The sequence below is a fragment of the Nicotiana sylvestris genome, chromosome 2 (genome assembly GCF_000393655.2).
Source record: "Nicotiana sylvestris chromosome 2, ASM39365v2, whole genome shotgun sequence".
Classification (NCBI taxonomy): Eukaryota; Viridiplantae; Streptophyta; class Magnoliopsida; order Solanales; family Solanaceae; genus Nicotiana; species Nicotiana sylvestris.
This window is the reverse complement of record NC_091058.1, coordinates 102,422,976-102,439,246: the sequence shown is the minus strand read 5'-3', so window position 1 is coordinate 102,439,246 and position 16,271 is coordinate 102,422,976. Positions and strand designations below refer to the sequence as shown.

The window sequence follows — 16,271 nt, the reverse complement described above, 5'->3', positions numbered from 1 at the left end:
TTTAGACAATTTTGTTAGTCTAACTTAATTATACTACTCTGGGGGTTTGTGGTATTTGGCGAACTTGCCCTCACCGGCTCGCTTTCATTTACATGACAAGTTAGATCTCATAGATAGAAAGAAAGTGACGTTCTTTTTTGCACCTATTATGAGTTACATAGGGCCATGATGTTTGTTTGGATTATTCATAGGGAAAGAATATATCGACGCACCCTTTTTTAAATAAAAAAAACAAACCTTCTTCGGAATAGGATACTTTTTTTGTCAAAAACAACAATGATACAAACATGTTTGGACAAATTTTCAAAGAAAAATCTATTCAAGCGAAATTATAAATAGAAAACCTAACATCAGTATAAAGATAGAAAATTTGATAGTATTGAAGAATTATATATTTAAAGTATAGTTTATATTCAAATAAATACTGAAGTGACCGAGAAATCAATTTGAAGATGGTAAATATACATTTATTTTACCAATTACAAACCTACATTGGAAAAAACACGTAATCTCAAAATTTCATGATACAAGGTAAAATTGCACTATTTAAACCGTCATTTAATATTACTAGTATCTATAAACGTGCGTTGCACGTTAATAATGGCACATGATGGTTTAAATATTTACTTATATGAAAAATAATAAAATTTAATTAATGAGAGAAAATTTATATGTAATACTACAACAATAATTTAAATGCCAAAAAATATTGTTACATTAGCATAATACGTGAATTCAAAATGAAAGGATATCATCGGGACTTACATAAATGATCAGTTTTAGTCATGTTAAGTAAATAATTATGTATTGTAATATAAATGTATCTAATGTGATGGTATCTTACCGAACACTTCTTTATAGACGGTATTTTTTTGTATATGTTTCCTTCTAAAACCAGAACACTTGTTGTCGATGTTGATACCTCTCTTGAAAAATGCAACATATAATATTCGTGTAAGAAAACATATTGTGATAAATATAGTTCAATATTTAGGATGTCTGTCCTTGTGCTTTGTTTATTATAACTACAAAACATAAACATACTGAAAATTATTTTCACACAAATTCAAAAGGATATTCTTTAGTTACGGAAGACGAACGTTGATTTTGGGGATAAACGTATACTTAGACGCACATTGACCAACATCATAAGTTCTGCATGTATGACGTTATTGTCAAGACTTCTATATACTATATGTGTATTATTACATAAGTTATTTAGCGAATCTAATTTTTCATTAGCATGACGGGCATAAACCTATATTAAATGGAAGATCAATTTTAACTTAGTCTATTATATATATAGTGATACTAAATATATATATATATAGTGACACTAACATACGTAGGAAATAATAAACTTGACAACAAATATGTACAATAGAAGGCCAATTGGTATTAAAGTATTTAAGTATTCTTCTTGGTAGTTATTGTTGGTATCATCTTCTGTTGAGTCAAAACTAAAAAAATATTTTGTTTTTACCATAAAACTTAGCAATCAACGTTTTATTTAGTTGATCAACATATTAATTTCTGCTAGCTAAGATAGCTCTTTAATTTCTATTATGTAATTTGCACAAATTGCGTTTTAATCTAATGAAGAAGATATTTTCTTTATTAAATGCACTACTGTGACGACCCGAAGGGTCATCACCGTAGTTCTTCCTTGTTCCGCGCTTTCGAGGCCTTGAAAACCTCGCTTTTAGTTGCCTCGATTGGCGTACGCAGTTCGGGCGCGTAACCGGAAAGTTTTTATGTTAGAATATGTGAATTATGTGAAACATTTGATGAATTTTGGTATTAATATGCATAATGTTGACTTCGGTCAACATTTTGGGTAAACGGACCCGGACCTGTGATTCGACGGTCCCGGAGGGTCCGTAGAAAAATATGGGACTTGGGCGTGTGCCCGGAATCAAATTCTGAGGTCCCAAGCCCGAGAAATGAATTTTTGAAAGAAATTGTTTTTCTGAAATTTGATATGAAAATTTGAAATGAAAAAGGGGTTAGAAAATATAGGTATCGGGCTCGTATTTTGGTTCCGACGCCCGGTACAAGTCTTAAATATGTGTTAAGCACTATCTGTAAAGTTTGGCTAAAAACGGACGTCATATGACGTGTTTCGGACTAAAAATGGAGAATTTGAGTTATGAAAGTTGAAGAAAGAAAATCATGTGTTTGAGGCTTGATCCTATGTATATGATGTTATTTTGGCGATTTGATCGCACGAGTAAGTCCGTAAGATGTTTTTAAGGTTGTGTGCATGTTTGGTTTGGAGCCCCGAGGGCTCGGGTGAGTTTTGAATGGGGCCCGGGAGGTCTTGGACTTAAGAAAATGCAGGTTCAGGTGTTGCAGACACCAGCGCGGCCGCGGTCATTTCCGTGCGGTCCACGCTGGAGCCGCGCGGCCGCGATGCCTTTCTGTGCGGTCCGCGTGGCTGAGTCTGAGGGCTAGGGTTTCAGGTCAACCAGCACGCCCGCGCACCAAAACAGTGCGGTCCGCGCTGGAAGGGTTCAGAGAAGCCCCAATTTTTCTCCCACTCGGCGCGGCCGCAACACATTTTTGTGCGGTCCGCGCCAGGTCCTCAGAAAGGTATACAAGTTCGGAAAATCTCAGTCATTTTTCACTTTTCAAAAACCCAAAACCTAAGAGGCGATTTTCCAAACAACTTTTTTTTCTCCAAAACGATTGGTAAGTGATTTCTAACTTAATTTCTTTATTCCTTAACATCTTTTAACATAATTTCAACTTCAAATCAAAGATTTTCATGGGGAAAATTGGGTGTTTTGGGTAGAACCTAGGTTTTCTACAAATTGAGAAGTTGGACCTCAATTTGGGGTCCGATTTAAAAACAAATCATATATTGGGATTCATGGGGGAATGGGTAACTGGGTTTTGGTCCGAACCTCGAGTTTCGACCACGTGGGTCCGGAGGTATTTTTGACCTTTTTGGGAAAACCCTTGAAAAATCTATTTTCATGCATTGGGGATGATTCATTTAGTAATTATTAATGTGATTAAGTAACTTATGACTAGATTCGAGCGGATTGGTGGTGGAATCAAGAGGTAAAGCTATACTAGAAGCGTGAGTTGAGTTTGGAGCATTCGAGGTAAGTGTTTGTTCTAACTTTGGCTTGAGGGAATAGGATTAGGATGATATTTGCTACTTGCTAATGTGGAGTACGGTGTATAGGCATGGTGACGGTTATCTATGCACCGGAGTCTAGCATGACCGTGAGTCTTGATTGCTTTTAATTCGAATAATGTGACACAAGCTCCTTGTTTATTTGATAAGTTTCATATAATGTGAACGGTTGAGGAAGAATGATTTAAAAGGAGAATGTGTTGTGAATACTCCCTTGCCGGGATGTGTAGACTGATATATATATTCTCCCTTGTCGGGATATTTTGGGCTGTTAGCTGTACCCTTGCCGGGTTAAAGGTATTGAGTTGTTATTCTCCCCTGAAGGGGTCTACTATATGAAGTCAGATATTATGAACTATATTATGGGATCGTGTGGCACGCCGTCCACTTATATATGATATTATGGGATCGTGTGGCACGCCGTCCACTTATATATGATATTATGGGATCGTGTGGCACGCCATCCACTTATATATGATATTATGGGATCGTGTGGCACGCCATCCACTTATATATGATATTATGGGATCGTGTGGCACGCCGTCCACTTATATATGATATTATGGGATCATGTGGCACGCCGTCCACTTATATATGATATTATGGGATCGTGTGGCACGCCGTCCACTTATATATATATATATATATATATATATATCATGGAAACCGGAGTTTCTTCTATTTATTTCCGATATTTCATTTTTATCTGTTACTCCCCGATAGCATGTCCCCTCCCAGTTTTACTTTGTATTATCTTGTTATTGTTTTCTTGCACTTGTTGTATATATATCTGTACAGGTTAATTGTGGTAGGTACTGTCTAGCCTCGTCACTACTTCGCTGGGGTTAGGCCAGGCACTTACCAGCACATGGGGTCGGTTGTGCTGATGCTACACTCTGCGCATTTTTGGTGCACAGATCAGGGAGCAGCTTACGGACCGCAGCAGTAGGACTTTTGGGAGCTATCTTTAGTCCAGGGACTCTCGAGGTAGCCTAGCTGGCGTTCGCAGGCCGAAGTCCCTTTCCATGTTTTTTTTGTTTGTTTATCTTGTATCAGACAAACATGATGTATTTTCCCTTCAGACATTGATTGTAGTATTCTGTAGTAGTCCGTGAGCTAGTGACACCAGACTCTGGGTAGCATTTTGGTTCAAACTTCCGCACTTTTGGTTTTCAGTTGCTTTAGATTTAAAGTCTTCCGCTTAGATTTTGTCTCGTTTATTATATTGTTTGAAAGAAAGCAGGAAAGGTGTTTTAAATATTTGGCTTGCCTAGCTCCGATAGTAGGCGCCATCACGACACCCGATGGTGGAAAATCCGGGTTGTGACAAGTTGGTATCAGAGCACTAGGTTACTTAGGTCTCGCAACTCACGGACAAGCTCAGTAGAGTCTGAGGGATCGGTACAGAGATGTCTGTATTTATCCCGCAGAGGCTACTGAGTTAGGAAAACTTCACCTTGTTCATTCTTGTTGTGCGATTCTGTTTCTCAAGTACTAATTGTCTTTCCACTATGTTCTTTCGCAAATGGCGAGGACACGTGCTTCCTCTTCTACCGCGCAACGGCCTGATCCCCCAGTAGCAGCCCCTATTAGGGGCAGAGGGCGAGGCCGAGGCCGTGCCAGAGGCCGAGGCTGGGGCAGAGCTCAGCCCCGAGCAGCATTTCCAGCGACGGAGCCTCAGGTCGATTTTGAGGAAGAGGTTCCGGTCCCAGCTGTTCCAGTGGGCCCAGCGCAGGTCCCACAGGGTTTCATAGCCACTCCAGTACTTCAGGACGCTTTGGTCCGACTGGTAGGCTTTATGGAGGGCATTTCTAGAGCGGGTTTGCTTCCCGTAGCTCCAGCCACATCTCAAGCTGAGGGAGGAGTTCAGACTCCCAATACTCGTACTCCAGAGCCGGTAGCTTTTCAGGTTCCAGCAGTTCAGCCAGTTGTGGTAGCCCAGCCAGGTATTGCGGCTCAGTCCAGCGATGGTGCGGCTATGTCTGCGGATGCTTTGTGAAGGCTTGATCGTTTCACCAAGCTCTTTACAACCACATATAGTGGCACCCCCTCTGAGGATGCTCAGGATTTCATATTCAACTGTCATGAGGTTCTACGGACTATGGGCATTGTAGAGACCAATGGGGTCAACTTCGCCACTTTTTGCCTGGCAGGATCCGCCAAGACTTGGTGGAGGGATTTCTGTTTAGCCAGGCCAGCAGGGTCGCCATCATTGACCTGGGATCAGTTTTCGGAGTTATTTCTGGGGAAGTTTCTTCCAGTTACTCAGCGAGATGCTCTTCGCAGGCAGTTTGAGCGTCTCCAGCAGGGTCTTATGACGGTCACCCAGTATGAGACCCGGTTCATTGATCTTGCTCGTCATGCCATTGTGATACTCCCCACAAATAGAGAGAGGGTGCGGAGGTTTATTGATGGGTTGGCCCAGCCGATCCGTGTTCAGATGGCCATGAGTACCGGTAGTGAGATTTCATTTCAGGAGGCGGCAGATGGTGCCCGCCAGATAGAGATGGCACTTGCTCAGGGAGGTGGTCATGGGTCTGATAAGAGGCCCCGTCATTCGGGTAGATTCAGTGGTACCTCGTCTGGAGGTAGGGATTCTTATGGTAGAGGCCATCCTTCGAGGCCCTTTCAGTCAGCTCTCCAGGCTTCTCATGGTACACCAGGTGGTCGTGGTTCTCAGCCGCAGTATTCTGACCAACAGCTCTTCAGTTCACTATCAGCACCTATCAGTGCACCACCACTTCGTTATTCTCAGCAGCCGAGGGCTTGTTATACTTGCGGCGATGTGAGTCACATTGCCAGATATTGCCCTCGAGCTTCCAGCAGCTCGCAGCAGCAGGGTTCTCGCCCAATGATCCAGGCACCAGTTGCCCCACCGCCTGCCCAGCCGGCTAGAGGCGGGGGTAGAGGACATAGAGGTGGAAGTAGAGGTCTTAGAGGTGGAGCTCAGACTGCTAGAGGTAGGGGTCAGCCAGCAGCAGATCGTCCCAAGGATATGATTCAAGGAGGTGGGGCCCAGCCCCGTTGTTATGCCTTGCCAGCCAGGCTAGAGGCCGAGTCATCAGATGCTGTGATTACAGGTACTATTCTGGTCTGTGATAGGGATGCTTCTGTGCTATTTGATCCCGGATCTACGTATTCATATGTGTCATCCTATTTTGCACCCTATTTGGTTATGCCTAGTGAGGCCTTGAGTATTCCTGTATATGTGTCTACGCCAGTGGGGAATTCTATAGTGGTGGACCGGGTTCATCATTCATGTGTTGTGGTATTCAGGGGTCTTGAGACCCGTGTTGACTTGTTGCTCTTGGATATGGTGGATTTCGACGTCATATTAGGGATGGATTGGTTATCCCCGTATCATGCGATCTTGGATTGTCATGCCAAGACCGTGACCTTAGCCTTACCGGGTTTACCCCGCTTAGAGTGGAGAGGGACTTCTGGTCATTGTACCCGCAGTGTTATCTCGTATGTGAAAGCTCGGCGTATGGTCGAGAAGGGATGTTTGGCCTACTTGGCGTATGTTCGCGATTCTAGCGCGGAGGCCCCTTCTATTGATTCTGTGCCCGTTGTTCGGGAGTTTCCTGAGGTTTTCCCTTCAGACTTGCCGGGTATGCCGCCCGACAGGGATATCGACTTTTGTATTAATTTGGCCCCGGGCACTCAGCCCATTTCTATCCCGCCATATCCTATGGCCCCGCCGGAGTTGAAAGAGTTAAAGGAACAGCTGCAGGATTTGCTTGAGAAAGGTTTCATTAGACCTAGTGTTTCGCCTTGGGGTGCGCCGGTGTTGTTTGTTAAGAAAAAGGATGGTTCGATGAGAATGTGCATCGATTACCGGCAATTGAACAAGGTTACAATTAAGAATAAGTATCCACTGCCGAGGATTGATGATTTATTCGACCAGCTTCAGGGTGCGAGGGTGTTTTCAAAGATAGATTTGAGATCTGGCTACCACCAGCTGAGGATTAGGGCGTCTGATGTCCCTAAGACAGCATTTCGCACTCGGTATGGGCACTATGAGTTTTTGGTCATGTCATTTGGATTGACTAATGCCCCAGCAGCGTTCATGGAGTTGATGAACCGAGTGTTCAGACCTTATTTGGACTTGTTCGTGATAGTCTTCATTGACGATATTCTTATATACTCCCGTAGTCAGGAGGAGAATGAGCAGCACCTCAGAATGATTTAAAAAGAGAATGTGTTGTGAATACTCCCTTGCCGGGATGTGTAGACTGATATATATATTCTCCCTTGTCGGAATATTTTGGGCTGTTAGCTGTACCCCTTGTCGGGTTAAAGGTATTGAGTTGTTATTCTCCCCTAAAGGGGTCTACTATATGAAGTCAGATATTATGAACTATATTATGGGATCGTGTGGCACGCCGTCCACTTATATATGATATTATGAGATCGTGTGGCACGCCGTCCACTTATATATGATATTATGTGATCGTGTGGCACGCCGTCCACTTATATATGATATTATGGGATCGTGTGGCACACCGTCCACTTATATATGATATTATGGGATCATGTGGCACGCCGTCCACTTATATATGATATTATGGGATCGTGTGGCACGCCGTCCACTATATATATATATATATATATATATATATATATATATATCATGGAAACCGGAGTTTCTTCTATTTATTTCCGATATTTCATTTTTATCTGTTACTCCCCGATAGCATGTCCCCTCCCAGTTTTACTTTGTATTATCTTGTTATTGTTTTCTTGCACTTGTTGTATATATATCTGTACAGGTTAATTGTGGTAGGTACTGTCTAGCCTCGTCACTACTTCGCCGGGGTTAGGCCAGGCACTTACCAGCACATGGGGTCGGTTGTGCTGATGCTACACTCTGTGCATTTTTGGTGCACAGATCAGGGAGCAGCTTACGGACCGCAGCAGTAGGACTTCTGGGAGCTATCTTCAGTCCAGGGACTCTCGAGGTAGCCTAGCTGGCGTTCGCAGGCCGAAGTCCCTTTCCATATTTTTTTTTGTTTGTTTATCTTGTATCAGACAAACATGATGTATTTTCCCTTCAGACATTGATTGTAGTATTCTGTAGTAGTCCGTGAGCTAGTGACACCAGACTCTGGGTAGCATTTTGGTTCAAACTTCCGCACTTTTGGTTTTCAGTTGCTTTAGATTTAAAGTCTTCCGCTTAGATTTTGTCTCGTTTATTATATTGTTTGAAAGAAAGCAGGAAAGGTGTTTTAAATATTTGTCTTGCCTAGCTCCGATAGTAGGCGCCATCACGATACCCGATGGTGGAAAATTCGGGTTGTGACAACTACTCTTACCATTGGGGTTGATAACTAAGTGTTCTAGAAGAACCAAATCATCTTTTATTGGATGCTCTTCTTTGTTTCTAACGCGAGCCAAGAAGTCATCGAATGTTGGAACGGTTCTTACTTTTATATTTCTTGTCATTTGAATATTTTTCATTTGAGATCATAAGTATAATTTTGGCAAGTCAACTTGTACAGTTTCTGTTTTGGTCAATTTTGGAACAACTGATCGCACTTGACAAAAATCACCTCCCAAACTATTACTTTTCTACCAAATGGTTCATCGATATCCAATATATTGCTAAAACTATGGGCAATTGATTTGATCGCCTGGCGCTTAGCCAAAAGCATTTCATCCTATATTATCACTTTTGCTTTCCTTATAAAAATAGTACTATAGATCTGATTTGATATATTTGTGATGGTTATTTCAGTTATTTGAAAGGGTATATTAATCTAAAGTGAGTTGTATGACCTCATAATAAAATCGTTGTTGGTACACCACTTTTTCTTATTGCTAATAATATCATGCCTCCGGATCTGACATTTTCAAGTAATGCATGACATAGCAATATCATTTCGATTCCGCGTGGAGGCATCTGAAAAGGATAATCTCGCTATACCAGGATCGATTTTTTATAATATAGTCTTGAAAGCTTATTCTTGTTCAGGATTTAGCTTTGATTGTGCTTCCTCAAACACTTGTATGACCTTCTTAATATTATATTTTTTTCAACTTGAAAAATAATTTTACTCATACGATTAATTTGAAAAATAATTTAATTGAATTCTCTTCCTAAATAATTAATTGAAAGATTTAATTATTTGGTTTTAACATAAAATATAATTTATTTTCTATTGAATTAGATTCTTAATATTAGTTAATCTCATTTGAATATTTAACCGTGATTATAATTTTATCCACCATAAATCTTATTTTCAAAGAGTAAAAAGATAGATGACATTCCGCTTTTAGATCTTTATGTTTGCAAAATCATTAGTGGTGTTGCCTCTTACTAACATTTTTCTTTCTTTTCTAACATATTTATATTCTTAAAAATTTTCTTAGTTGTTCTTTAATAATTGGGTATAATTTTCTATATTATACGAAAAATTAATAATATTTTTTTATTTGAATAAGAAAGCACTTCAAATATAATATAGTAATATATTATCTTGGGGATTTTTTTTCTCAATTTCAACACTTTATGCAGTCTGTTTAGCATTACTTTTATTTTTTGGTATTGAATATTATAAAGTGGTAATGTATTACCAATATGGAGAATTCTTATGAAATTGATTTTATTAAACTTTCCTACATATTTTTAATAAGAATTCAATAGACAAGATTATATTGATTTTAAAATCTTAAACATTAAAAAAATTATATAGAAGTTATTGTAGTCCAACAAAATAAGTTATTACAACTATGTCCTTTCCCTATGAGTTCTTCTATTTAATATTTTAGGGCTATTTTGGTCTATTAATATTATATTTGTACTTTTATAATAATATAGGCTCTCCTATTTCTAAACAAATTTAAATAATATAATACATTTTCAAATTAAATTAGTAATAGAAATTTTTAAGAAGTATATCCTAAAAGTAATAGTATTACAAGACTAATATCTATGTCCAAAAATAATTATAGTAATAAAATTCCTAAAGGTAATCATGTAGGATTACGTGTAGTATTATGTCCTAAAACTAATAGGATTACAAGGGTAATGTCTAGAATTCCGATTATGTTCTTTTATTATATTGTGAGTTATTAATATTAAAAGGTTATTTTTGTAATCTAATATTTTATTTATGCCTTTATAATAATATAGATATGAATATAGATATAAATAGATAGATAGATTTCTATTTTTATTTTTATTTTTACCTTATCAACAATGGTTACTCTCCATCCACAAGCTTGGGGCCGACATGCTCATGGAAATCCTCCACATTCTTTTCGTTTTATTTAGAGAATCGCTTGTTCAATAAATGCAAAAAAATAAAAAAAATTAAAAAAGTAGAATATAATGATTAAATTCAAGTGCTTAATGTACAACTTCGTATCAGTAGTTATATTATGGTGGTATTAGGTTTTATTATTTAAAAGTTGTAACTAAAGAAATATTATTAAAATATTTTATTATGTGTTTGGTAACCAATAATGGTCGACCTACTTGTTTTCAATTCCATGGATATTAATTAAAATTCATAAGTATGTCCTAAAAGTAATAGGATTACAAGGCTAATATCTATATCAGAAAATAATTATACTAATAAGATTTCTAAAAGTAATCATGTAGAATTCTTAACGTGTAGTATTATGTCCTAAAACTAATAGGATTACAAAGTTAATGTCTAGAATTCCGATTATGTCCTTTTATTGTGAGTTATTATGCTTAATATTTTAAGGCTATTTTGGTAATCCGATATTAAGATTCATGCTTTTATAATAATATAAATAGATAATAAGTGGCATGCAGATCTCCATCTCAATGGGTATGTTGAAATATTACAAAGAAAGCGGAAAAAAAAAATGAAAACCTCTTAAATTGACAGTTAAATTCAGGAAAGTAGTACATACGGAATATACAAATTGAGCATTGTCATAACTCATATTCCAACCAACAAATCCTTTAAACTGAACTCTTACCAATTGAAGATAATTTGCAGGTTTAATGAGTCATGAAAATGAGACGGTTATTTGTCCTGCTAATTCCCGGTGGAGGAAATGTGGATTCATACTATATTCCTATTCAGGAATATGAGTTGTCTGTATTTTGAGTATCAGATTGCGGAATGATGTATTAAAATGACGAATGTCCAACAACTATCACAAATATTTGTTACTTATTAGCTATACATAAGTAATATATGACAAAATTGTCATTTAGGAAAAGAATGCTTAACTTTCCTCGTGGGTGGAGGGCCATATGCCCATTGGGTGATTATGCATCCAATTACTGACGGGTGGCAAACATGCAGCGGGCAACTCACGACACGACAATTCTACTTGTGTAACGCATTACTTCTCACAATTATTTCTGTCCCTTTTCTCATAATTATGGAGGCTATAGAGACTTTGGTGGTGTTATAATCTAAGATTAAAAATATATTGTTATTGTTCTATTCTGTCTAGTGGAAGGAGATGTATACTTTGTTAATTTAACTTTCCAACTCCTAAAGTTCAGACTTCGTTAAGTTAAGTTTGTATACGGTCAAAGTCATATGCCTCCGATTTATAGGTTTGAGGGTCCGTCCTAAGCCCGAGTTGGAGACCGATGGACCAGAATCGAGCTCGAAGATAGAGTGCAATACCCGAAGATAGGGGTACGAAGATACTGGGGCCAAGTATGCTCGACCCTGAAATCGTACTGTTATGATTTTGTAACAGAATGAGCTAGATTCTTGCCACGTCCCCAAGATCATGGCGCAAATCCCGAAATAGGATTGTACGATTCTGTACTAGGTGGTTAGATAGTTGTACCAAGAATATTCCTTACTGTAAATAGAAATATACCTTATTTAGGGGTTCCCTATTATATAAAGGGGACCCCAATCATTTGTAACATCATCTAATTATTGAGAAAAGAATATACACTCTACTTTTTCGCCACTGTTTATCAGAATTGTCTTTAGCTCTACTGCTCTTACTTACTTTACTTTTCTTTCTTTATTGTTCTTATTATCCTAAGCCCACTTCGAGGTCACTAAGCTCGATGTCAATATTGCTGTGTAACGTTGGTTTGATTCTCTTATTTCTTTCATTTCTACTTCACATTTCTAGATTATTAATTGGTATTGAGCTAAATCACGTATCTTTAAAACCTCAAATCAAATTTAGTTGTTACTCGTATTTTCGAGGTAAACAGTTTGGCGCCCAACGTGGGGCTAAAGATAATAGTGATTATTTCTTTACTGATTCTCATTACACACGTTGTTTTTACACTTTTCTTGTCAAGATGTTTTGATTCTCAGGCTGAAACATGTCTAGCTCACAAAACGCACTCATTCATGAAAACGGAGGTCTTGGAGAAAACAACAACGCAGGGGTCGGTGTACCACCGATAAACCCAGGGGAAGTGCCAAATGTGGAACCTGTTGATGTTAGTTCGCACATTGCTTTGAATGCAAATCTAGGCGCGAGCCCTGAAGAAAATATACGCAGGGAAGCCCGGTCTGATGGCTAAAGAACGCAAGGAATGAGATATGGGGGAATCGGCCTCCAAGTGATATTTGAGATGTTGCAAGCTCAGTAAGTCGCCATCGCACAATTTCAGAGTTAGAATAAGACTCTGAATACAGCCGAACCAGTAAATACTTGGCATACTGAACCAGCAATAGAAAGGCTCGATGAAAGTGGCTCGGCAACTGACCCCACGATTTTGAGGATGCTCGAAGATCTAACCAAGAGGATCGAGTTCGGGGAAAAGAAAATTGAAGACAATGATAAAAAGGTAGAGACCTATAACTCCCGTATAGACCAGATATCGGGGTGCCTCCAGTTCTGAAAGGTTTAGACGCCAAAAAGTTCATACAAAAACCATTCCCTCATAGCGCAGCTCCGATGCCCATTCCTAAGAAATTTCGCATGCCCGATATACCCAAATATAACGAAGCAACCGACCCCAATGAGCATATTACTTCATACACTTGCGGAATCAAAGGAAATAATTTGAATGACGATGAGATCGAATCAGCCTTGCTGAAAAAGTTTGGAGAAACGTTGTCGAAGGGAGCTATGATTTGGTATCATAACTTAGCTTCTAACTCTATTAACTCGTTTGCTATGTTAGCAGATGCCTTTGTGAAAGCACACGTCGGGCCATAAAGGTGGCCACGAGAAAATCAGATGTCTTCAAAATAAAACAAAGGAACAATGAGATGTTAAGGGAATTCGTGTCCAGGTTTCAGATGGAAAGAATGGAATTACCACCGGTCTCCGATGACTAGGCAGTACAAGCCTTTATGCAGGGCTTGAACGAGCAGAGTTCAATTGCATCTCGACAGTTGAAGCAAAACTTAATCAAATATCCAGCTGTGACATGGTCTGATGTTCACAACCGCTACCAATCAAAAATCAAGGTCAAAGACGACCAGTTGGGAGCCCCATCGGGTTTAGTTCATCCTAATAGATTTGCTGCCAAGCCCCCAAGGGATGCAGACAGGGAATCAAGACCGAACAAGGAACGATACCAGCCATATGTCGATCAGAAAAACAATGGCTCGGGTCGAAATGCCCCTCAAAATGATTGGAGAAACGAGCAAGGACAAAGCCCCCGAGGACTAATGAGTAATAGCGGGTTCGAAAAGCATACCGACCCCGCAGAGGCACCTAAACTATCGGAGTATAATTTCAGCATAGATGCATTAGGGATCATATCAGCTATTGGAAGAATTAAAGACACCAAGTGACCCAAGCCTATACAGATCGATCCTTCTTAAAGAAACCCGGACTTAATGTGCAAGTATCATGGCACACATGGTCATAGAACAGAAGATTGCAGGCAGCTAAGGGAAGAAGTGGCTCGTTTGTTCAGCGAGGGCCACCTTCAAGAAATCCTAAGTGATCGGGATAAGAATCACTTTAGGGAGAGAGATGCAAGGAAAAATGAGCAAGCAGAACCACAACATGTGATCCACATGATCATTGGCGGAGTCGATGTCCCTGAGCGACCTGTATTCAAACGAATCAAGGTGTCAATCACAAGGGAAAAACAGACTCGGAGCTATGTGCCCGAGAACATCTTATCATTATGTGACGAGGAAGCAGAAGGCATATCTCAGCCTCACAACGACGCCCTGGTAATCTCCATCCTTTTAAATAAAATTCAAGTTAAACGTGTTTTAGTGGATCCAGGTAGCTTAGCAAACATAATCAGATCGAGGGTCGTGGAATAACTCGGCCTACAAGATCAGATTGTGCCTGCGTCCTAGGTCTTAAATGGCTTCAACATGGCAAGCGAAACAACAAAGGGAGAGATTATCTTGCCAGTAAATGTAGCCGGGACCATACAAGACACTAGATTCCATGTCATCGAAGGTGACATGAGGTATAACGTACTCCTCGGGAGACCATCTTCACCAGATGATAAAATTCCCAACAGAGGAAGGAGTGAAAACAGTATACGAAGAGCAACATGCTGCAAAAGAGATGTTTGCAATCGAGGAAGTGGTGCCGATACTAGAGTCTTTCACCTTAGAGAAATCGAGCACCAAAGGTAAGCAGGCGGCCAAATAGCAATCACCGCCTCTAGCCTCGATGGAGTCGGAGCAACAGGTAATCGAAGACGAAGATGAGGACTTCCTTACTCCTCGAACCTTCGTTGTTCCCGAAGAATCCGATGCAGCCAAATCAACTATCGAGGAGTTGGAGCAGGTCATTTTGATCGAATACATGCCCGAAAAAAGGTATACCTGGGAACGGGATTGATCCCCGAACTCAGAAATCTCATTCAGTTTCTTATTAATATCGATTGCTTTGCTTGATCCCATTTAGATATGACAGGGATTTCATCATAAATCACCACGCATCGGCTAAGCACCAATCTCAGGTTCAAACTGGTGAAGCAAAAAAGGAGGCCTCAGTCCGGGTAAAGCATGCTTTCATAAAAGACGAGGTAACCAAACTTCTTAAAATAGGATCTATTTGGGAAGTAAAGTACCCCGAGTGGTTAACCAACGTAGTTGTAGTTCCTAAAAAAGGAAACAAACTTAGAATGTGCGTAGATTATAAGGACTTGAACAAAGCATGTCCAAAAGATTCTTTCCCCTTGCCAAACATCGATCGTATGATCCATGCCACTGCTGGCCACGAGACCCTAACTTTTCTCGATGCCTACTCGGGGTACAATCAGATTCAAATGAACCCGGAGGACCAAGAAAAGACTTCGTTTATTACTAAATTTGGAACTTATTGTTACAACGTAATTCCCTTCGGGCTAAAAAATACAGGAGCTGCATACCAACGCCTAATTAATAAAATGTTTGAAGAACAAATAAGTAAAACAATGGAAGTCTATATTGATGATATGTTGGTTAAGTCCCTGCGCGTAGAGGACCATTTAGTTCATTTGCAGGAAACATTTGCAATCTTGAGGAAATATAACATAAAGCTTAACCCGGAGAAATGTGCCTTTAGAGTTGGCTTGTAAGTTCCTCGGCTTCATGGTGTCAAATCGGGGTATCAAAATCAACCTCGATAAGATCAAGGCTATCGAGGATATCACAATCGTGGATAGTATGAAGGCCGCGCAAAGGCTAACAGGGCGAATAACTGCCTTGGGTCGATTCATTTCAAGGTCGTCGGATTAGAGTAATCGGTTATTTTCCTTGCTCAAAAAGAAAAAAGGACTTTGTATGGACCCCGGAATGTCAACGATCCTTAGAAGAATTAAAGCGATACTTATTGAGCCCGCCTTTGCTTCACACCCCGAAGGTAGATGAAAAACTTTACCTATACTTGGCAGTATCCGAGATAGCGGTAAGTGGGGTACTAGTTTGAGAAGAGCAAGGTATGCAATTTCCTATTTATTACGTAAGTCGAACTCTAGGAGATGCTGAAACTAAGTACCCTCACTTAGAAAAATTATCACTTGCATTGATAAGCGCATCTCGAAAGTTAAAACCATATTTTCAATGTTATCCTATATGTGTATTAACCACCTACCCCCTTCGAAATGTTTTGCATAAGCCCAAGCTATCGGGCCGATTGGCTAAATGGGCCGTTGAACTTAGCGGGTACGATATCGAATATCAACCCCGAATGACCATCAAGTCTCAAATCCTAGCTGACTTCGTGGCCGATTTTACATCGACTCTCA

The 16,271-nt window shown here is 39.6% G+C and overlaps 1 protein-coding gene across 1 annotated transcript; it reads left to right on the top strand.

Moving 5' to 3' along the window:
- Positions 1-13,908: 13,908 nt before the first annotated feature.
- On the top strand, positions 13,909-14,673 carry LOC138885334 (uncharacterized). Its single transcript, XM_070166275.1, has 2 exons — positions 13,909-14,253; positions 14,386-14,673. The coding sequence occupies exons 1-2, from the start codon at positions 13,909-13,911 to the stop codon at positions 14,671-14,673; spliced, it is 633 nt and encodes a 210-aa protein (XP_070022376.1).
- The last annotated feature ends 1,598 nt before the right edge of the window (positions 14,674-16,271 follow it).